Source organism: Thunnus thynnus, chromosome 5 (assembly GCF_963924715.1).
Source record: "Thunnus thynnus chromosome 5, fThuThy2.1, whole genome shotgun sequence".
Classification (NCBI taxonomy): domain Eukaryota; kingdom Metazoa; phylum Chordata; class Actinopteri; order Scombriformes; family Scombridae; genus Thunnus; species Thunnus thynnus.
Genome location: NC_089521.1, coordinates 34125275 through 34149501, shown reverse-complemented (window position 1 = coordinate 34149501; position 24227 = coordinate 34125275). Strand labels below are relative to the sequence as shown.

The window sequence follows — 24227 nt, the reverse complement described above, 5'->3', positions numbered from 1 at the left end:
AGCGAGGTGTGACGTCACCTGTTGGTTTGCGTTGGAGCCAGTTTGAAGCGCAGAGATGCAGCTTATAGTCGGCGACATCTTTTCCATTTGTAACCAGGTCCTGGTTACATGTAAGGAGTGTTGCCTTTCACGCTCTGGAAACACTGAGCGGTGCACACTCGGGCTAACGTTAACGAACTAACAAGGCAGGTATTGTTGTTAAGTACCAGTAAACTCACCAAACTATTGTGACAATAGTCCGACTCAGTGTGAGTCCTGCAGGTGAGCCAACTGTCAATCAACACCCACATGACATCAAAGCTACTATAAGTCTTCAAATCTTGAAAACGGAGCAATAATTTCCGAAATGACCACCAGCACACTTATTAGAGGGCCTGAATTTTAAACCATAATGACTCATTGAAAACAATGATTGACTTAGTATTTCATGAGACACTGTTTGAATGGGAGTCAGTTGGAGCTTCTAGTGAGCGTCAGTTTTATCGCAATTTAAGGTTCTTCCACATTGACTTCAATTTCAAGTCCGTTTGGTTTTGCCGCTTGGTGTTTATCCAAAAGTCTCGTATACCTTATTCCTCTGCGCTGTAGACCTCCATTATTCGTCAAAAACTATTCAAAGAGTCCACCACACATGTGCGAAGACGCAGGTCTGTTGTTGCCGCTCTGCTAGCTTGTTGTGCTAGGTATCACAAAGTCTTGACTTTGTACTAAACTTCTCTTAGAAACGACAAATATAACAAGCGTGAAAAAATGGTGATTGTTTACCAAGAGAACCGCATCCTCAGACCTGTTTGGTGGTCTCTTCCTGCCACAGAAATACTTTCCAGTGACTGAAAACGTGATGCCGTTATTAGTCTTTGGAGCCGTTTCTCAAACTAATGAAGGATCATGTCGCCCAGTGCAGCGATGTGGCTCACTGACAACAATGGAGGAATCAGATATATCAGGCTTTGATACACACACAATACTTGTTAGGAGATCAGTTCATTGTTGGTTTGGATCCAAACGTGAGATTTGTTGACAATGAGATAAATATAGAAAATCACCTTTAAGCCGGACAGACTGTGTATGGATTCAGTCCAATTTTAACCCCGAGTCGGTCGCTCTCAACTGATTTTAGAATCGGGATGAATTTCTGCCAGATCGGTTGTCGTTTTACGTGCAGTTTGAGGTCACAAGGTGTAATTAATTACCTGAATAATTAACCTTCTGGCTCTCAGGACGATGGGTTGAGTTTCTGACATGTCAGAGATTTGGGGTTGGCTGTCTTGCAGTTTGAGTTACCTCCGTGTGTCAGTACAGAAGTAAACGATAATGAACATAGATTAGAGAGTGTGTATTACGATCCTGTAACTGCGATCAGGCTGAAGTAATGTGATGAGCGGATTGAGGAAGTGGTCAGTTTCAGATGTGATGCGTCTGTTGTTGAGGTTGAGAAACTGGGCATCAGAGGGATCCGACATCTTAAATGTCAGTATGTTGTTTGCTCTTTTAAACCATTTCATCTTGTGGTTGTAACGGACACTACAACCTCCTTTTTTTTTTTTTTTGTGCAGTTTTAACATTTCCTGTCCAACGCAGGTACTTTGTGACAGTCTCGGCAGGTGTTTTCTTTGTAGTCGCTGATACAAAAGGTTTCCTGCCCAACTCATGTGTCAGCTGTTGTCACGACGCCGGTGTTGTCTGTAACCGAAACCAGCGGCGTTTGAAGCGTACGTGTCGGATGAGTCGTGTTTGTCCCGCAGCACAGTGAGGATCAAACACACGGTGGAGACATGATGGAGTGAAACTGAGGCAGCAGATGCTCAGCGTGTGATTAGTGAGATCGGTGCCTTCTGCTCATGAAAATTAACAGACGACTGCAGAGGTTAAATTCATTTTACACAAGATTTTCCAAAACATATTAATGATAAGATTTTGATTTTCATCAGAGGCTCGACAAACATCTGCACTTAACTATTTTTAAACATATTTGAGACGATATAAACTAGGACATGCAAGAGAAATATGACAAATATTGGAAGGTCAAAAATTTAAAAAGATGGAGTAAGAGTTGGAGATAGTTAATAGCTGATGCTCTTAAACAAAATCTTCAAACATGTACAGGTCAACAGGTCAACAGAGTAATGTGGAGGAAAAAGGCTTTGTCAGTTACATGGATTGTTTATGAGACAAAAAAGAGAGAAAAAAAGGAAAATTGTTTTAATATAATATTATAAAAAAATGCCTGAAATGTCCTTTTTTTACATGTTGTGAGGTTTAAAACATTTTTGGAGACAGTTTTTATTTGATATCATAAAGATAAGGACGTATTTATTACATTTTCTCTGTCATATCAGCAGCTGTGCAGCCTCTTCACTGTTTAAAGTAGCAAAATCAAACTTGACAAAATGACAATGTGTTTAAATTTCTGATGAAAGGAAGTTTTTAACCTTGTAGCCTTCATTTTCAGTCAGTTGACTTGAATGATCCCATTTGACACAATAACTTATGATAATGTGCATTAATGTGACTGTGTGAAGTGTTTCTTCACTTGTACTTGGCATTAAAAAGTGAGTGTTTTAAATTCTCCACTTGAACAGTTCAGTCTCTGCACGTCTAAGTTTAGAGACATTTGACTGTTTTTATACTTTTATAGATTTTAGGTTTAACAGGTTTAAAGGTCGGGTTCACAACAACAGTGAAAGAGGTTTTCCTCGCTGTAATCATTCCTCCTGTTCATACTGGATATTAAAAGATCCTTCAAATGTGCTTTCAGTGGAAGTGATGGAGGCCAAAATCCACAGTGTGTCCACACAGTCATTTAAAAGTCTGTGTGAAGCTTCTATTCAGCTTCAGCAGTCTGAGTTAGTCATATCAAGTGGATATCTGACACATTTACAGTCTTTTTAGCATCAAATTCCCTCTTTGTGTTTCCTCGGACAGTGTTTCCCTGTTGAGCTGCAGGTGGAAGTATAGTAACAAAAAGAGGGACTTTGGCGCTAAAAAGACTGTAACGTTGAAAGATATCTACTTGATTTGACTCATGTGGACGCTGAAGCTTCATATTAGCTTCAGATAAACTTTTTTTTTTTGCACAGGAGGAGGACTGTGGATTTTGTCCTCCATCACTTCCATTGTAAGGTCATTATGAAGGGATCTTCTAATGGTCAGTATGAACAGGAGGAATGATTACAGCAAGAAAAACAGGTTTCACTGTTCATTTGGGCTCCTGACTGTGAACTCGTCCTTTAACATGCTCCATCATTCTCTCTTTGAAACTCTCCTTTGTTGTTTTTATGTGCACGGCCGCACAATGTGTTGGGAAGGTTTGGGAGCAGTATGCTTTGACCACTGCAACCTGCTACAGTTACTTGTACTGTAACACCTCGTCTCTGCCTGGATCCACTGAGATGTTCATGTGAATCTTCAGAGAAGTTTGAGCTTTATACGCCAGACCGAACATCTTCTTCAGAGTGGTTCAATTTTCTGGGACCAGCTTAGAAAACTGTTGTAAATTCTGCACAAAGGTTTAGTAGATTTAGAACTAAACTAAAGCAGATTTCAATAGCAATATATCACCTGCACACATTTGCATCTTCAAAGCCTCTTCTACTTCTCTGTCCGCTTTAGGCAATGTTTTTATGAAATAGGACTGTTGATTTTGGCCACATGCATATGATACTATCTTTTGAAAAGTGTAAACTCATGAGCACAAACCCTGTTATTATTCTCTGATATCAGATCCAAACACGGTTAAGCTGCAGGGCTTTTCCAGACCTCGCTGGTTTGATCACCGCTCAGTTCAGTAGAAAGAAGAGTGTCACCTGAAACGCTATGATCGCCGCACATCGCTGGCTCTTAAAGCAGCGCCACTCGAGGTGGACGACAGCCGGAGCGTGGAGGAGGAGAAACATGAGCTGAGATGATAATCTTGTTGATAGGAAACACTGACGCAGAGAAAGAAGACATCATTACAGCTGATGTACACACAAGGCAAGTTTATTTGTACAGCGCGTTTCAACAACGAGGCAATTCAAAGTTTATACATAAAACATAAAAGGCATTAAAATATAAATGAAACACAAGACATTATAAAAACACATAGAATAGAATAAATAGAATTTAAAATAGTTAAATGTGACATAAAAAAAAGCCCTAACCCTAATGCCCTAACCCCTAACCCTGACACCCTAACCCTAATGCCCTAACCCCAACCCCTAACCCTGACACCCTAACCCTGATGCCCTGACACCCTAACCCCAACCCTAAAAAAAAACTGAAGAATAAAAGTGCAAGATATTAATCAAAAGCCCCAAATTTGATTTTATAAAAGTCAGTTAAAGAAGTAAAAACAGACCAGAACATTTTCACATTAAAAGATTTTCACATATTTCTTGTAAACCTGCAACACATACACATTCATGCAAAGAGAAAACACACACACACACAGTGTAACAGAAACAGACAGGTGTTTCATGTCAGAGCTGCTGTTTTACACCGTCTGGTTTCTATTTCCACATTAACAGAGACAGAACTCACAGCTTCCTGTCTGCTGTAACCCACCTGACTGCTCCGGATCACTTGTCCAGTGAAATATCTCCACTCCTGCTTGATGTCTTGCCACAAAGTGAAACCATCTTGCTGTAATCATTCCTCCTTTCATAATGCACTTACAATGGAAGTGATGGGGGACAAAATCCACAGTCTTCTTCTTCTGTGCGTCCAAATGAGTCAAATCAAGTAGATATCTTTCAACGTTACAGTCTTTTTAGTGCCAAAGTTCCTCTTTTTGTTACTATACTTCCACCTGCAGCTCAACAGGGAAACACTGTCCGAGGAAACACAAAGAGGGAATTTGATGCTAAAAAGACTGTAAATGTGTCAGATATCCACTTGATATGACTAACTCAGACTGCTGAAGCTGAATAGAAGCTTCACACAGACTTTTAAATGCATTTTCCCAATGCAGAGGAAAAGGTCAGGTCTCCTAAAAGCATCAGATTTCCTGACAGTATTCCCAGTAGCAGTTACAGTAATCAGTCTGTCTCTGGATCAAAGTGTTGCTGGACGATGCAGAAACATCCTTACCTCACTGCGGTCGCAAGATAAAAGCTGCTTCTTGTTGAACTTCTCCCCTCTGACCTCTAAACTTGGAGGTCATGACCCCTGCCACAGCCTGAGTGTCTGTCGGAGGGAAGTGATTAAGTGAAAGCAGCAGAGTGAAGCAGCTGCAAAGAAAAGTAAAAAAAAAAAAAACGATGTCCCTTCTCTTCCTGGTGGCCTGATTGTTTCTTTATTGCTGCTATCTGAAGGAAGCGAGCCGGTCGGTAGGAGCTGTAACGCCGCTGGAATGCGTTGCAGTAAATCACAGTCATTCTCTATGTATGGTCATGCAGTGATTCATGGGAAAGTAGCGAGGAGGTTTAGTTCCACTTTGGCGCTCTGTCACTCTTTTCGTACCTCAGAGACAGAGAGTCGCAGTCTTCTCTGCTGGATTTCAATCATGTTTCTACATTTCAGCCTTCTTTAGATTTAGGGATTAAACTTTTCTACACTTTAACTAAAATGAAATGGATGCCTGCGGTTGTCCTGTGACGTTCCACCGGACCAGAGGAACAAGAAAAGCTTTATTCACTCAGAGGAAAGCAGAGAGAAAATCGGTTTCCCAGAACTGTTATTAGTCTTTGGAGCCGTTTCTAAACAAACTAACGTGACCAAACTCCTCATAATGAAGGAACATGTCACCCAGTGCAGCGGTGTGACTCACTGACGTGTTTTTAATAGTTTCTGGGCAACAACGGAGGAATAAGATATATCAGGCTTTGATACACACACAATACTTGTTAGTAGATCAGTTCATTGTTGGTTTGGATCCAAATATGAGATTTGTTGACAAGGCAAGGCAAGTTTATTTGTATCGCACATTTCAACAACAAGGTAATTCAAAGTGCTTTACATAGAGCATAAAAGGCATTAAAACAGAATATTACTATTAAAAAGTGTTCAATTTGGAAATAAAAAGAAGCTAAAAAGGGAATAAGACATAAAACAAGAGAATAAAAGTAACAGTGCAGTGTAAAATATTAACCCTTAATGTGGTTTAATGAAAGGCAGCAAACAGAAAAGTCTTCAGCTGTGATTTAAAGAACTGAGAGTTGCAGCAGACCTGCAGTTTTCTGGGAGTTTGTTCAGATATGTGGAGCATAAAAACTGAACGCTGCTTCTCCAGGTTTAGTTTGGACTCTGGGGACCGAAAGCAGACCTGATCCAGACCTGATCCAGACCTCCTGAGAGGTCTGGATGCTTCATAATGTAGCAGCAGATCAGAAACCATTCAGTGCTTTATAAACCAACAGCAATATCTTAAAGTTAATTCTTTGACAGACAGGAAGCCAGTGTAAAGATCTGAGTGATATGATCCACTTTCTTGGTCTTAGTGAGGACTCTGAATCAGCAGCAGCTGTCTAATCGATTTTTTAGGAAGACCTGTGCAGACAGCGTTACAGTAGTCGAGTCTACTGAAGATAAATACACAGACAAGTTTTTCCAAATCCTACAGTATGAATACTGCAGGTTAAAGGATTATTCCTGCATGATTTAAGGCTCATTCACTTCCAAACTGCAGTGTGTTGTGGATGATTTGCACTGTATTTAAGTGCTGTGGAAAAGACATCAACAGACAGTCACATGGATGTCTTTATTAGATTTAACAGACACTGAATATTTATTTAATTTAAGGGTCAAGCTAGCGATTTTCTATATTTTTCCTCTTGTCAACAAATCTCATGTTTGGATCCAAACCATCAATGAACTGATCTACTAACAAGTATTGTGTGTGTATCAAAGCCTGATATATCTTATTAAAAACACGTCAGTGAGTCACACCGCTGCACTGGATGACATGTTCCTTCATGATGAAGACTGCGGTTACTTTAGTTACTTTGTACTGAAGTTATCTGAGAAATTTATACTGTAGTAAAAAGTCAAGAGGTTGTGATATGTAGCATAACAAGCTAGCAAAGCTGTAAACGGAACCACGTTCCTGCACATGCTCAGTGGCGTCTTCTGTACAAGGAACAACTCTCCTGAGACTGAAAATCGTTTCTAAACAAAGTAAAGTAACCACTGCAGCAGTTTGGCTCATTAACGTGTTTTTAATAGATTTTGGACAACAATAGAGGTCTATGGCAGTAGAGGCCGTACTGTCTGATTAACTAGATGGAAAACAATAATTTACCATGCTCTATAGAAAGTCTCTCCATCTGCTCTCTATGCAGCACTGAAGTTCATTACATCCCACCCTGCAGGAAACACAATCAATACACAATCTGATCCAAACTTTCAAAGTGATTGTGGTCTCCCTTTTAACTCATAAACACTTAATCTAATGCAGCTACTCAGTCAGATTACCAGCAGCCTGCCTGGAAAAGCACCTGCGTTACATGTGAGAGCTGTACGTCCTGTATAAAGGTCTTCATACTGAGGAGCAGAGGAACTGAAGATGCTTCCCCCCGGCAGGCGACGTATTCCCTCTGCAGACTGTCAAACATGTAATCCTGGATTTAGACCGCTATCATCCAGATCTCAGAGGGAATAAACGCCACGCAGCAGGAGACCTCATCTCCTAATTTACTGCGGACTAATACTGAGCTAGAGCTGCAACCAGGTCGGGTCATGAAATTTAATTTTGGAAAGGAGACGCTCGCTGCACTGAAGAATTTCTGGCAATCTGATTTTCTTGGTGCTAAATTTGTCACAGCGGCTACATTTGTGGTTAGTGTGGAGGATTCATGAGGACTATCAGGGGCATTGAAGAACACTATTGCTGTAGAGTTAAGATTTCTCTTGATATGAAACAAGGTGCTTAGACCAAACCAGGAGAATCAAACTCACACCGTTATTCCTCCACCAGACTTTACAGTCGGCACTTTGCATTATAGGACACATATTCTGCACATTTCCAGCTCTATATTTTTATATATATATATCTTTGCATGATTTACAGTTAAAAACTCCTTATTTATCTTATACTGGCTACAGTTGTGTGATATGACCAAAATCTTGTAAAGATCCATATCACGATATAGCACATTTTATGTAAATTCAATGAATAAATAGTTTATATAAAATGACCACATGGAAAATTATGGTTTTCTTATTCATGTCAGACTTTTCATACTTACTTTTCACATCCATGTGACAGAAGTAGCCTCTCTTTTTGTGCACGAGCTCCTCATTTTGCCTCATTTTTTGAGTCCTTCTCCTGTTTGGATTTACCTCGTTCTGTGTCCTCCATGTTTGTTTGTGTTGCCTTTGTGCAAACCATATAAGATACACAAATTATCATATAAATGTTGAAAAATGTTTCAGTGTTATGGTAAAGAATTTCAAGATACAGATTAAATATTAAAGTCTAGTTTGTCTCTCGTGTGTCGCCGCTCATCCGTGGAAATCAATGTGATGTAATGTATCTTTTTATACTTCCAGTAAGATGCATACAGTAGTTTTTCAAGGTAAATCCCAGCACTTTGAGATGGATTACATGCTCCACATGCGTCCACATGCGTCCACATGCGGACTGTTGCTGCGCTTCCATGTTTATATTTACTGGCAGTTCTTGTCACGTAGAGACGTTATTATTAATGCAACCGAAGATGTTTTTTATGGCTGTATAGAAAGCGACTGTATGTTGTGGTCGTGACATCAAACACGGTCAAACATCATTTTCTGTCTAACTTGTTTGTTTGAATTAACATGAAACTGTCACATGACCAGAGCTTCAGACTTAACTTAATATTTAACACACAGAGTTTCCTTTTCATGGTCTGTTTATGCAGCTTCATTTGCTACAGATACTGTAATATTAAATTATATTTACTCGCTACATTGACCAATGAGCAGCAGGGTTTTAGGAATGACAACAAATTAAATATCCTGACAATTAATGGATTTGTTGACAAAACATTTTATTCTCACATGAATAAACTTCTTCAATTTTCTTCATTCAGATTCAATGAGTCTGTTCTTTGAAGTCGAGTGCTCTCGCTCTGTATCTCTCACACACACTTCATACGCAGGTTTTTGCAGCTCTGAGTTCAGTATCTATTGAATATCATCAAAGCAGAAACATTAAAGTAATCGATCATCAACCTCGACAGTTGTCCATAAAATTACATGTAGAGCAGCGTGAAAACGTTTGAAAAAAGTTTTACATGTGACCATAATCTAAGACACTTTCTGGTGGCTGAAGAAGAGTTATTGGCAGTGGTGGAAAGTAACTAAGTACATTTACTCAAGTACAGTTTTGAGGTACTTGTACTTTACTTGAGTATTTCCATGTGATGCTACTTTCTACATTTCAGAGGGAAATATTGTACTTTCTACTCCACTACATTTATTTGACAGCTTTAGTTACTTTTCAGATGAAGATTTGACACAATGGATAATATAACAAGCTTTTAAAATACAACACATTGTTAAAGATGAAACCAGTGGTTTCCAACCTTTTTGTCTTTTGACGTCTTACAAAAAGCAGTGTGTAGTCGGGGTCACATTTCACATGTCTATGAGTTGTTAACAGCTCCACCAAATAGTGATTTTTCCCTCTAAACTTCTCACATGCTTTCATTTCAATAAATGTTCAAATGATCCAATATTTCAGCAAAAATCAAAGATTAGAGAAAAAGTCCAAAAACTGAAAACAGATTTGTGTATCAGAACTTTGTTTTTTCTTCTTTCCTCTCCCATTAATCATCTCACCACCCCTCAGATTTATCTGCTGACCCTTTGGAGGGGCCCGACCCCTAGGTTGGGAACCACTGGACTAAACTAGCTAACTGTATATAAAGTAGTGTAAACTAGCTCCACCTCCAGCAGCTACAACAGTAACATGCTGCTCTAACACTGATGCTTCACTATTAATAATCTAATGATGTCATATATAATAATATATCAGTCAGAGGGACCAAACCACTACTTTTACTGCAATACTTTAACTACATCAAGCTCATAATACTTATGTACTTTTACTGCAATACTTTAACTACATCAAGCTCATAATACTTATGTACTTTTACTGCAATACTTTAACTACATCAAGCTCATAATACTTATGTACTTTTACTGCAATACTTTAACTACATCAAGCTCATAATACTTATGTACTTTTACTGCAATACTTTAACTACATCAAGCTCATAATACTTATGTACTTTTACTGCAATACTTTAACTACATCAAGCTCATAATACTTATGTACTTTTACTGCAATACTTTAACTACATCAAGCTCATAATACTTATGTACTTTTACTGCAATACTTTAACTACATCAAGCTCATAATACTTATGTACTTTTACTTGTAATGGAGTATTTTTACATTGTTGTATTGGTACTTTTACTTAGTAAAGGATGTGAATATTTCTTCCTGCTCTGGTTATTGGTTTGAATATAATCCATAATAAGTTTATGAGTAGAGACCTTTATCCTCTGTGTGTTTTCTGCCTTGTAGGAAATTCCATCAGTAAATTCTCAACATTTTTCTCAGTGTTCTGACTGCTTGTAAACACACACCTCATCACATCACTTTATTTCCTCTTTGTGTCATGTGAACTCTGCTCATTTTTTTCGACCCCTAGAGCGCAGTCGGGCCCTCGGCGCTCTGTTATGATAATGAGGTGTTTTTCACTAACAGCGTGGCCCTGCGGCCCCTCGGGGCGTCGACTCCACTTCATTAATGTGACAGATGCCTGGACAGCCGCTCGGGTTAATGATGTCACCTCCTGACATCACACTGTGCAGGATCTCATTATATACATGAGTCGCCGGAGCGTTTGTAGTTAGTCAGCAAGGTCGAGAGGAAGGAAGGTGGTAAGGTAGAGAGGAAAGTTTTTGATTAGTGAGCTCTTCACTGCTGATGAGGCGTCGGTTTCTTAATTGTGCAGAAAAATATCTATAGTGACTTTGGGCTTATTGGTTATCACAGTTTCAGTTTTTTTCGAGCCAAACTTTTTAGTCAAAAAGGTGAAGTCATGTGATAGGTTGGTACACCTGTGAGTCAAGTTCCTAATCATTCCTCCTGTTCATACTGACCATTAGAAGATCCCTTCATAATGACCTTACAATGGAAGTGATGGAGGAAAAAATCCACAGTCCTCCTTCTGTGCAAAAATGTATTTAAAAGTTTATCTGAAGCTAATATGAAGCTTCAGCGTCCAAATGAGTCAAATCAAGTAGATATCTTTCAACGTTACAGTCTTTTTAGTGGCAAAGTCCCTCTTTTTGTTACTATACTTCCACCTGCAGCTCAACAGGGAAACACTGTCCGAGGAAACACAAAGAGGGAATTTGATGCTAAGATTAAGATTAAAGACGTGGAAATGTGCAGAATATGGCGCTTTTTAAATAAAAGTTAATGGTGCAACACAGCTAATAAGTTACGACAGCACTGTCAGGACAACTTGCTTATTGGTCAAAAGCACAAATTCCTTTGTCAAAGTTCACCAAAGTTGAATTTTACACAAAAAAAATGCATGGATTTACTTCACTTCGACACAAACCCACTGATCGGTGATTCCATGAAATCTGCCATTTAAATACTGGTGTGAGCAGGACTTTATTGCTGCTTTTCTACTGGATTTCATTATATTGAAAGCTGTTTATAATAGAGGAAACTTATGGGCCAAATTGAACCCACTTGCAGCCCACCGTCACACTAACATAGGCCCAGGTTTGTTGCCCAAATGCCAGTTCATCACGTCCCCATGTGGGACCCACACAGACATGCAGATGGCGTGAGTGTGAAGCAAGTGAGGAGGTATGGAGGTACCTGTTTCTCAGAGTTTTTGAAAACATAAAGGGAAGAACAAAACATGACAAACAAAGGTCACTTTTATAGTTTGTAAGTGACTCACTGCTCCTCTCCGGCTTTGTGTTTTCTTGTTTGAGTCGATAGATCCCGGGGCTGTTTTCTGCTCCATAGATAAAAGTCTGTGTCGGGGGTTTTTGGTTTTTGTTTGGCAGCTGTTCAATGCAACAAGCAAATCAAATAAAATCTAACCAGCAATAACACGTCGACAGTTAAACCATAAAAACCATTAAAGTCGTACCCACTAATAAATCTGTCTCACAGTGTCTGTATTAGTTTTTACAACCGTACATCATCCAAAACTGTGATTTGATACAGCTAGTTTCAAGTTATATCTCTTTATTGAAATAAAGAGATTGATTAAAAGGTCAAAGGTCAGCCATAGAGTATTTATAGAAGCTCAGTTTTTGAAAATGGCTAAATAAAAGCTAAACTTGATGCTTTTTTTTATTTTTAAAAGGGAAAAATAAACTATGAATGCAAAAAGACAATGTATGTTGGGCCAAATCTTTCTGGTTTTCAGAGAAGAAACACTGACAGATGAAATTATGAAGAAAATATTATGTTGTCGCAGCAGTAAACGTGTTATAAGGATTTACAGACTTCAGTAGAGAAAACGGACAGTTTAACTATACAGGCAACATCCAATATGACAAAATATTTTTATCAATTATCCATATAAATGTGTAAATGACCATCTATCTATCTTTCTCTCTCTCTTGCAGCTGAAGGATATCCATACAGGAATCAACGCAAGTTCACAGAAGACATCGACTGGTCGTACGCAGGTGAGTCAGACAGGAGCAGCTTTCTCTGTTGAGTGATGTCAGTGACTTCGCCATGGCTAGTTGGTTGTGACGTTGTGCAAAAACATTTCCTTCTACTCAACACCTGAAAGCATCGGTGGCTGCAGATATAAGCAAAGGAAAAATGTAGTCCCATGGTTGGTATGCTAGTTGTCAGCTAAAACCACATCAACAATGTGTTAGTCAGTCTCTCAACACTTCTCTGACTTCCCTACTCTGTCTGTGTCTCTCAGCACTGAGCCTTCTGGTTCCTACTGAGGAGTTTAATCTTTAAAAACAGCTCATGAATATATAGTTTCATTTTTTAAGAAGGTAATTTCCTTAAACAGTTGGACACTGTAGTTTTTAGCAAACGTTACTCAAACAGGAGGAAGTAGAGAATCTGTAGGGGATGAATCCACGTTTGATGCTCTTTTGGCAAATAACGTTGAAAGATATCTACTTGATTTAAGTCAAATAAATTACGGTGTGTGTGCTCATGGTGGTGAAGGAACATGTCACCCAGTGCAGTGGTGCGGCTCATTGACATGTTTTTAATAAATATATCAAGCAATACTCGTTAGTAGATCAGTTCATTGTTCACCAGACTGACATTTTGGTCTTTTCATGGGATGAAAAATATAGAAAAACATTGTGAATCACCAGGTAGATTTAGAAATATGTTGATTCTAGACACTTGTAGCAAAGGACAAAAAAATTTTGTCGGTTTCAAGCTTTTAATATTATTTTAAATTCATCATCAGGAGCAGGTAGAAGTGTCAGGAAACAACTAAGCTAATAAATACCTGATGTAGTTTGTTGTAAATGTTACTTAAAAAGGAGGTAAATAGTGCATTTGTTTGGGACTATTTTCAGTGGTGGATTAATCCACATTTGCTGCTCTTGTAAGTATTTCTGGCAGCAGGACGGTGTGTGTGTGTGTGTGTGGGGGGGGGGGGGTTGAGTCAAAAAAACAGTGCGTTTGGTCTTATAATGGGATGTTTTTTTTATAATAACAAAAATATGAAATATCAGAGACTATGACCACATGTTTGACAACATGGTGTTTCTAAAACTTATAATCTGACATATATAAATATTTCTGACATGATAAAAGCACAACTGGAAAAACGTGTTAAAATGTTTCTCAAAAATGTATGTTTGAATCAACAAACAGGTTTGAAATTGTGAACAAATGAACGGAGATGTGACTTGATGTCAGCGTGCTGACTGTGTGGACCAGCAAAGATCATATTTGTTCAGTCAGAGTTTGATTTCAGGAATTATTGGACTTCAAGTCTTTTATATAAACCAGACAGGACGGACCAGTGAGGCTCTTTGGCTTAACAATTAAAGAAAATGAAAAAAGGTCCCAAAATTGTACCCTGGTGGACTCCACAACTAATAAGGGCTAACAGGGAGACACACAGTAAATACAATGCTGTTACACTTACTATGTTACTAAAGCATAGTGCCTTAATAGGCAGACTCCAGTCCAGATCCAGACCGGATTGAATAACAATTGAATCTAGACTGGGAACAAATTTTCACTGCGACCTGACCCGGAGAGTCACATCCCGTCACCTCAACTGTCATCTTCCAGCCGCTGTAGATGCAGAGTGAGGGTCTCTGGCACAACTTCACCTACTTCCATGGTGCACAGAGAAGGGAAAGAAGTCTAGAAAGATGAGAAGTCCAGCAACACTTGTAGTATGAAGAACAACTTTATTAGTTGACCAACGTGTTTCGGCTTGTGGCCTTCATCAGGGTCATCATAAAACACATTACAAACACCATTTAAATAAAGTAAGCTGGGTATGAAAAAAGGTTAAAAAAAAGTTTAAAAAATATATATATAAAAGACAACCAATCATGTACATCCAGACACATATCAGCAGCCAATGGGACATCTACAAAGATGGGTTGGATATATAACCCAAGTATCACCCTCTAGTTGGACCTTTCTAATTAATGGACCAAATATGGTGTCACCCATGTCCCTTCTTGGACAACGATTGGCCTGAAGCCACGTGACCATATATCCAACCCATCTTCCAGCCGACTGACAGGTCGCCACAGTTAACAAGGTTGTTGTCAGATGTCGGAGCTCCTGTTGAAAAAGTACATTTTTATTTATTTAGTTTTTATGGTCAATCAGAACTGGTTCTTACGACATGTTGATCACGTCAGAAATCAAATGTGTTTGTTTAAAGTTGTTAAGGGGCATAACGGAGCATATTTTGAGACGTCTCTCCTGGAAGACATGAACAGTGTTTCAGGTATTTATTTATTTAACATCAACAGTCAGCTTGGAATTGTTATTTTTTTGATTTTGGGTTGCTATTGGGGGGTTGTTGCTCTGGATGTACTTCTGGATGTACCAGTAGTTGAAAAAATTACAATATAGTGAGTCGTGTTTACAGTCATGTGGTCTCCTGGGTGTTTAAGAGCTTTATCTCTTCTTGCTCTTTGTTCTTTCCCACATTAGTGAAACTATTTTTTGTCCCACCTACAACTTCCACACCTTCGGTATCCTTCAGTCTGAATCTCGTATCAGCTCATTATAGCAGCATGAATAGATTCTGTCAGAACAGGCAGGAGCTTAAACAAATGTTTGCTTTTCTTTTCTGAGCTTTGAGGCATGTGTGTTGCCTTTTTACTGTGAAATAACCACAAACATGCTGGAGCAGATTCCCTCTGACATGGAGCAATCATGTTAAACAAGTGTGTTTTTCTTTAGATGTTGAGGAGACAGATTGTGTGGTCAAAAGTATGTGGACAGCTTTCAGCATCTGGTTCAGTTTGGGCACCTTAGTCCTAAAGCGGGTAAATCTTATCTTACAGTGGTATTTTAGATAATAATGTTCCAACTTTGTGTCTCCAGTTTGTGTTTATCCTTTTCCTGTTTCAACATGACAGTGCTGTACGGGTTTTTGGAAGATCTTATCACCCAACATCAGTGTTGGACCTCACTAATGTGGCTGAATGGGAGCAAAATCCCTGCAGCGACGTCCCAACATCTGCTGGAAAGCCTAAAACCAGAAGAGTGGAGGCTGTTTATAGCAGCAGATTAATGCTCATGGTTTTAGAATCACATGCTCAACTATCACATATAGGGCAATTATTTTCATTTACGATTAATTTGTAGTTTACTGTCACAGGGGACTAAAGAAACTAGAAAATATTCACATTTGTGAAGCTGGAATCAGAGAATTTGGACATTTGTATGATAAATTATCAGAATAGTTGTCTTAATAGTTGACAACTAATCGTTTAATCTAATCTAATCACATATAGCTGGAATATTCAGATGTCCACATGCATTTGGTCATGTAATGTATTTCAGACAGAGATTTAGTCTGCAGTGCCTTTGACATAACAAACTAATGTTATTTTCCAGAACGGATTTAGATCTGTTCAGCTGTATAATACAAGTAAAAGCCATAAACAAAAAGTACCTTCATGAAAAGTGAAATATTTTTCCTAAAACACATGAACATTCCTCATGTTCTTAATCTAAACTTTGTCCAAACTCACAGAACTTTATTTTATATTCTAGTTGAGATCCCAAAGTTTCCAAAGATACTAAAAGTGTCTAAAATGATTCTCAAGACATCTAAACATCATATAGCTTCAATGAAGAGTTGCAACAACTTGATACAGAATAATGTACACTGTTTGTGATATATAGCCATGTAGTGGAAACTAACTCCAACTTTATAGTTACTTAAAAGTAAACTGAAGGTAAATATTTAGGCTTCAAGAGCTGAATTTACATTTATGATCCTATTTAAAAGTACATATAAGCAGAAAGTCAGTTAAACTATGAGAGGCTTCATATTAAATTCAGTTTTAAGACAAATCGTCCTTTTAATCTCTTATATATACAGTATATAATCTTTACAGTATATTTTTCACTTTAATAGCCTCTTAAGCCTTACTCATGTTTGATCTATTTCCAGTCATATGTATGTATTTCCAAGTTTGGTGGTTTTTATCTTCAGTATTTTCACATCATTTAGAGGAAAAAACGAGCTACAAGTTGAGAAAAGCACCAATAGACCCCAATTGATAGCAGTGTGTACGTGCTTCTGAAGCATCCATTTGTTCAATCAATCAATCAATCAATCAATAATGCCAACTCTGACCTCTGTTATAAATATTACAGGACAAGGCTGATGTTGAAGAAAATTATTCAAGTCCTTGTTCAAAGTTTGCTGTGGTGGAAGTGGTTTAATAGCATTCAGGAGATGCGGTGAGCTTACTGGTCTGATACAGTAGACTGACCCAGAGCAGAAGAAATGGAAACACTTTATACTGTAAGATCTGGAAACAAAAGGTAGGGAGGGAGGGCATTTGTATACAGGATCAAGGCAGCGTAGTGGGGGGGGGGAACAGGAGGGGGCAGGGATGCTGCATTCAGACAGGATCAAAAGGGTCAAATCAGCAGGGGTCAAAGGCAGGAAAGACACACAGTTGGCATCGTGTTGATCAAGGAGTTGATCCCAGACGTCACTTGATTATCAAGTCTCTACCCTTCACTGAGGAACATCATAAATACATCACAACTGCTGATCTGTTCAGTGGACAAAATAGTTTTCAAGAAGCATACAGGAAGAAAAAAGGTGTATTTTTTATTCAATGAGTCTGTCTGCTTGAACTTTAGTAGTCATGATCACCTCGCTAATGCCATTTTCCCCTCAATTCAACATTTTGTGAAAGACTCCTGCATTAGCCTCTGTTTTTCTTTAGAAAGAGGTGAGTCAGGATGTGTTAGCCTAGCTTAGCATAAAGATTGCTAAATAAAGATCTCTAAATTTAACATGATAAACACGTTGAATCTCATTTGTTTGATTTGTTTGTTTTCACAGTTCATAGTTTTAGAGGGAGTTACATGCTAAAACTGTCTCTAAACAAACAGCAGTGTATCTTTCCACCCTGAACTTCTGTGCAGCATCTCCGGCTGTAGCGCTGTCATTGAGCCCAGGTTTTGGTTTTGGTTTCTTTCCTGGCGTGATGCCACCAAACCTGGCAACCTCACTGTCACAACAAGAGTTGAGGAAGCACATAACTCCCTGTTAAACCACCGTCTGACTGGAGTCCAAGACATGAAATTCCAGTCCACACCTCTGAAGTGTGTTTGTGTGATTTGGAGGAAGATAATAATAGACCTTGAAAGGTGACGCACGACATACAGTATATGTGTGACGTCAAAATCACTCCAGAAATGCTCCAAAACACATGTGGACTGGCCTTTAGGCTTTTAAAAACTTTTCAAAATCTACAGAATATTTTAAGTCTTAAACCTTCAAGCCTTAAACAAGGCTGTTTGTGTTAAAGTATAGCTTCACAATGTTTCCAGTGTGTCTTAAACCAGCAGTCAGGTGTCCATATGAACAGTGAAAGAGGTTTTCCTTGCTGTAATCATTCCTCCTGTTCATACTGGATATTAAAGATCCTCCAAATGTGCTTTCAATGGAAGTGATGGAGGCCAAAATCCACAGTGTGTCCACACAGCCATTTAAAAGTGGATGTGAAGCTTATATTCAGCTTCAGCAGTCTGAGTTAGTCATATCAAGTGGATATCTGACACATTTACAGTCTTTTTAGCATCAAATTCCCTCTTTGTGTTTCCTCGGACAGTGTTTCCCTGTTGAGCTGCAGGTGGAAGTATAGTAACAAAAAGAGGAACTTTGGCACTAAAAAGACTGTAACGATGAAAGATATCTACTTGATTTGACTCATTTGGACGCTGAAGCTTCATATTAGCTTCAGATAAACTTTTAAACACATTTTTTGCACAGAAGGAGGACTGTGGATTTTGTCCTCCATCACTTCCATTGTAAGGTCATTATGAAGGGATCTTCTAATGGTCAGTATGAACAGGAGGAATGATTACAGCAAGAAAAACAGGTTTAATGTTCATTTGGGCTCCTGACTGTTGGTTTAAACATACTTGAAAAGTTGTGAACCGTCTTGTAAGCTCCTAATAGTTGTTAAATACTGATTGAAGTTAAGATCCCACAAAAGTTTTTCATTGTCTTTTTTTTTCTTTTCTTTGAACTTTTCTGCCACATGTTTTCATCCACAGTATTTTAAAATGAAACTCAGAGAATCCACCCTTTGGTTTAAGTGTGGGTATGTTTACAGCTCCTGTGTGTGTGTGTGTGTGTGTGTTCTCTATTGATATGCTAATATCATCTGCCCTGACCCAGAAGCCTGTCTGACCTGGTTGGGCTCTTTTGTGTTGTCTGGAGGAAGAAGCTCTAACAAGCCAATCAGAGCGAAGACAGAGAGTCATGTGACCGCCGATGCACCTGCTGACCAACACAACACCAGCTGTCTGAAACAACACTACAACACATAATTAGCACAATAGAGTGAAACAGCTGCAAACATCTGCAAGGTTACTGAGACGGTTCATTACTCTGAACATCTGTGTTTCTGGAGGAATGTGGATGAAATAGACTCTCAGACTGGTGTCTACTGGTTTAATTTAGGTAAAGAACGCCGGCTGGTGACTTTTATTCAGGTTATGTTTACTGAGCAGACCTGCACTTTTACAGCAGCATCAGTTTACAATGATAACAGGAACAGTCATAAACAGAACAGAACAATATAATAATAATAAAGGTCAAGACATTAAAGCAGTTACAGGCAGGTAGATGATGATTACTGGTCTTGAACAAAGTTAAACCCATCATTTAGATATGGAAGGTCGAAGAGGAAACTTCCGATCTGAAAAATGCACTTTTTTGAGAAAACTGAAAAAAAGTTTTCTTGCAGAATGCTATTTGTTAAGGATACCCAATACCTAATACACTGTTTTTGGACTATATTACTATATTATGTTTAACAATACCAATTAGGTCATATGTGTCAAACTCAAGGCCCGCGGGCCAAATGTGGCCCGCCACGTCATTTTATGTGGCCTACGAGAGAAAAAGGTCTGATTGTAAAATAAATAAATAAATAAATAAATAATAAAAAAAAAGAAGTCAAAAGCGGGCATTGACGGAAAACTACATTTCCCACAATGCATACCGATTATGTTACCCACGAAGTGACGGTATCCCGCCGCTAGACCGCAATGTATCAACATCAATGCGATTTTCCCAACAAGTAAATAATGACCCCAAAATGTCCAGAAAGAGAAAAACTGATGCAGACGGAAGGCAGTTTCAACAAAGATGGGAAGGAGAAAACATGTTTGTGCTTCAAGGAGAAAAACCGGTCTGTCTTTTGTGTTCTGAGGCGTCTGTGGTCAAAGAGAACAATCTACCAAACACGGAGCTGAGGATGCCAAAAATATTCTGCCCCTCTCAACTATGACAAAAAAGTTTTGAACAAAGTTAATGTCATAACTTGTGTTTGATGTTATTTTTCTTTATTCTCTTGGATAGTTTGATGGTTGATTGATGGAGTAATGTGTCATAACCTGACAAATTAAAAAGATTTATGTTATAATTACAAAGCAACAAGCAAACATATTTTTTTTACATCTATGCAAATATATATATATATAATATTTGTAACTTGAATAAGTAATGCATTCACAGTTATTTAACATTAAGGAGTAGTTACATTTATTTTACATTACATTTAGTTACATTTAAAAGTTACATCTGTCTCTTTGAGGGCAACGATGATGCTGATGTGGCCCTCGGTGGAAATGAGTCTGACACCCCTGGACTAGATATTAATGCCTCGCAAAGTGCAGATAGAAGCTTTTGTTGGGAGAGGTTCTACAAAACGATGCTCTAAATTAAGTTAATAATTAAAATAAAATTTAAAATAAAATTTAGTTTGTTTTCAGGTAAAAAGATGTAGTAAATATAATAGTTACTATATTGTAGTATACTAGGGTTCCTTAAATTCAGTGTGTTTGCTTCCTCATCCAGTGGAGATGAATGTTCAGTGATTCGTGCTGCAGCCTCTCTACACATCCAGAGACTCTGTGTTGTGTTTCTGTTTTGTTGTGTGACTTTTCTGTCACAATGAAGGGCGGGATTATCCTGCAGACAGACTGAATATGAGCAAAACCTTCCTCGTTCTCATCATCCAAAGTGAAATCTGCCAATCAGAAAATTCTGCAGACAGGAGTTTTTGCGCTTTGGCCATCGATACCTTTATTATAACGTGGTGGGAGAATTGTTTGTCATCTGGGAGGGAATAAGTTTTAATAAGGGCATGAGGGCTGATTGGTGGATCAATATTAGAAATAATGAGCTCATTTGTGGAATCAGTGCTTCACTTACTGATGGTGAAGAAACTCTATGAAAGTTCTCGTCACTGAAAATAGTTCATTATGACTCTGACTGTGTGTTTGGGTTCCCTTAATCATGTTGCATAATGGAGAAGAATCTAAACACCTAAAGTGCATAAAGCTTTTGCACAGTATTGTATTTACATATAATTCACAAAATTACATTCATTAAAGTACTTATACTCAGGTTTACAAGTGGCACTTCACACTTAACTGGATTGAAAAAGATGCTAACAGTGAACATAATCCAGGCAGCAATAACGTTTCCTTTGCAACCTTCTCGACTAAACAATGTAGTGGAGAATAACATACTTTTATTAGTGACCCTGTCTCTTAGAAATTACTTTATACACCAATAAATTGCAACGGCAAAGACGTTTAGCAGGAAAAGAAAGCTGAATTATGTTTCCTGTTGTCGTAATGACAAAGAAATTACAACACAACGTAACTGGGAGAACAATGAAGTATGATTTAAATGTAATTTCTATGAGACTGAAGTGATGCTCGACTGTGTCTCCGGTTTATTTATTTGGATTTTAGACATTCGGCTGCAGTTTCAGCAAGTCAAACAGAAAGACAGCAGCTTCCACTCTGCGTCTCATCTCCTAAATGTTACTGTCTCAGAGATGTAACTCTGAGCAGATGTGAACTAATCCACACACACTGCAGGATATACGAACAGAACCTCACATGCTGCTCAGATTATTTTTCAATAAACCCCAAAATAAAAAAAAACCTGAGTCTGTAGATCAGTCTGATGTGAACATGAGCTGCTGGATTAAATGTGTGTGGTTCAGTTTGAGGTGCAGCTGAGACACACAGTGATTGCATGAATGAACTCCTCTGTGGGGGATGATTTGTATTCCCGGCTGAAACACTTTCCATACTGTATTTATGTCATAATAATCATGTCAGCCTGTTTTCTGTGTTTGAAGTGAAGAAGAAACCTGATGCTGAGCTCTCGCTTTCAGCAGCCGAACGCTGCAGGCTGTATTTCAGAAAAGTCTGCTTGAACATTAAAAAAAAAAAATATTGGACCTTATTTGACCTTATGAAAGCTGTAAGAGAGAAAAATGTGCGCTGATATTAGCGTTAAAGCCGGCGAGCAGAAGAACAGCTGGAGGTTATTAGCTCATTAACTGCACACCTGTAAGCAGTTATTGGAGAATTACTGAGAGAGAGAAGTCTGCACAATATCATCTGCACCTGTACAGTGAAATGCTTGTTATACACATATAGCTTTTACTATTTCTGTTTCATTTACTCATTAAAATGTTCTTACCGTCCAGCTGTCAAATTCTAAACAAGAGATCGAGATTGTTGTGTATGCTTTTTGTGATTTTTCTCTTAATTATATGCTGTTATGAAGTCAGATGTCTGTGCTAAACATGGTCAAAGTTTCACAACTTGAGATGGAGATATGTAGAAATGCTCCCTGGCTTCAACCTGACATGAGATGGTCACACATGCTTATAAACGGCCGTCACCTCCATAGCCCTCGTTGCTAAGGTTGTTGCTGTTCTGACTTTTTTGGAAGCTAACTCTTAAATCCTTTTTGATGTTGGAGCTTTCCACAAAAAAAAAAAAAACAGCTTCATCTGAACACTTGTTTCTGTCTGTCCTCCAGGAACATTAAACCAAAACAACTGGGCCAAGAAGTTTCCATCCTGCAGCAACGCCAAGCAGTCTCCCATCAACATCGAAGAGAACCTGTCCCAGGTGAAGCTGCAGTACCAGAAGCTGAGGTTCGACGGCTGGGAGAGCCTGACGACCGACGGCACGACCATCAAGAACGATGGCAAGACTGGTGAGAACAATCGGTTACTGGTTGTCATTTTAGGTAAAGCACATATGTGTCTGTAGCAGGTGAGCCAACTGTCAATCAACGCCTGCACAGCAGACATCAAAGCTACTGTAAGTCTTCAAATCGTCAGCAAATGTATTAGAGGACCTGAATTTAGAGATTAAGACCAGAATGACTCGTTGAAAACAATGATTGACTCAGTATTTCTAGAGAGACGTTGAGGCTTTTTGAATGGGAGTCAGTTGGAGCAGCTAGCGGCCGTTAGTGGCACTTTAAGGTACAAACTAAAACCATCTATTTTCTTTTTTTATTTCCTTTCTCCTCCTCTTTGTCCCTCTTTCTCTTCCAAAGTGTTGACCTTCTGTTTTTTTTTTTTCTAATGACAGTTTCTCCTGGACAGATACTGAGCGATAAAGCCTTTTCTCATACAGCGGTGTCCTGTTTATAAAGGATACAGTTACCAGTTCCTCATTTGACAGGATTGAGAGCCTTTTATATATTTCCTCTCTCTAAGTGGCGTGAAACACAATAACCTACAGTGTGCATTCAAGGCAATTGTTAAGTGAAATTGTAGACAAGAGAGAGAGAGAGAGAGAGAGAGAGATCCCGCCTCGCCTTTCGAAAAGCTCCAAACAGACGAGTCCAGCGCTTCTTAGCAACGGGACTCTCAGCGAAAATAAGAAGCACTCTGTTGTGGTTGTTGTTCGGTCGCCAGCTGCACCAAAGGCTTTTATTAATGGAGATGTTTGGTGGACAATCTGAGCACGATTCAGGCCGACAGTACTTAAACCTGTTTTTATCAGCACACAAATGGGCCCAGTGTAGGTTCAAGGCACAGACTGCCATCCATACAAACTCTTTATAAAGCTCTCGGCCTGTCAGGAGCATACACAGCCACAAATGCACGAGTTCAGTTTTAAAAAAAGAGAGATGATGGACGGAGCGTATGGATCGCTCCGTGCCTTTTTTATAAACTTTTCAACACGACTGAATCAACGACAAGTTGAGTCAATATTTGTCCTCCCTTGAGAGGAAATTGGATTTTAGACAGCGGGTTAAATGAAAGCATAATAATACAGACCGCAGACAGCAAAGAGAACAGTAATGAGACCAACCACATACAGATGAAAGCGCTGGAAAGAATGAAAACGCACCAAAAGCAAACACAGGCCTCAAACTGACGAGGACGCAAGTGTTCAGTTGATCGATGACTTTACAGACATTGAAGACCGGGTTTCGTGAGCGCATTCACAAGAAAAATAAGTCACACGCTCCTTATCCTTTCAAGGTGGTGGATGAGATGTACAGTATAGTATAGAAGATGAAAGGGCCTTTATTTAGACCATCAAAGAATCCTCAAGGGAACCTTTTGTTGGGTCAAACAAAGACCGACCTAAAGAAGATCCTCTTGTTGATTGAATCATTGTTGGATGAGTCTGATACAGGTGTTGGTGGAGTATTATCAGATGTACAAGTCTTCTGATCTTCTTTACATTTATAATCCATCAGTTTCAGTGAGAGGTT

The 24227-nt window shown here is 38.8% G+C and overlaps 1 protein-coding gene across 4 annotated transcripts in view; it reads left to right on the top strand.

Moving 5' to 3' along the window:
* Positions 1–24227, top strand: part of ptprz1a (protein tyrosine phosphatase receptor type Z1a) — a 113173-nt gene that overhangs the window by 26220 nt on the left and 62726 nt on the right. For all 4 annotated transcript variants that reach the window (XM_067590895.1, XM_067590894.1, XM_067590896.1 and 1 more), the window contains exons 2-3: positions 12574–12636; positions 22527–22706. In XM_067590895.1, coding sequence (XP_067446996.1) covers positions 12574–12636; positions 22527–22706 — 243 coding nt within the window. The remainder of the gene's footprint in view (positions 1–12573; positions 12637–22526; positions 22707–24227) is intronic.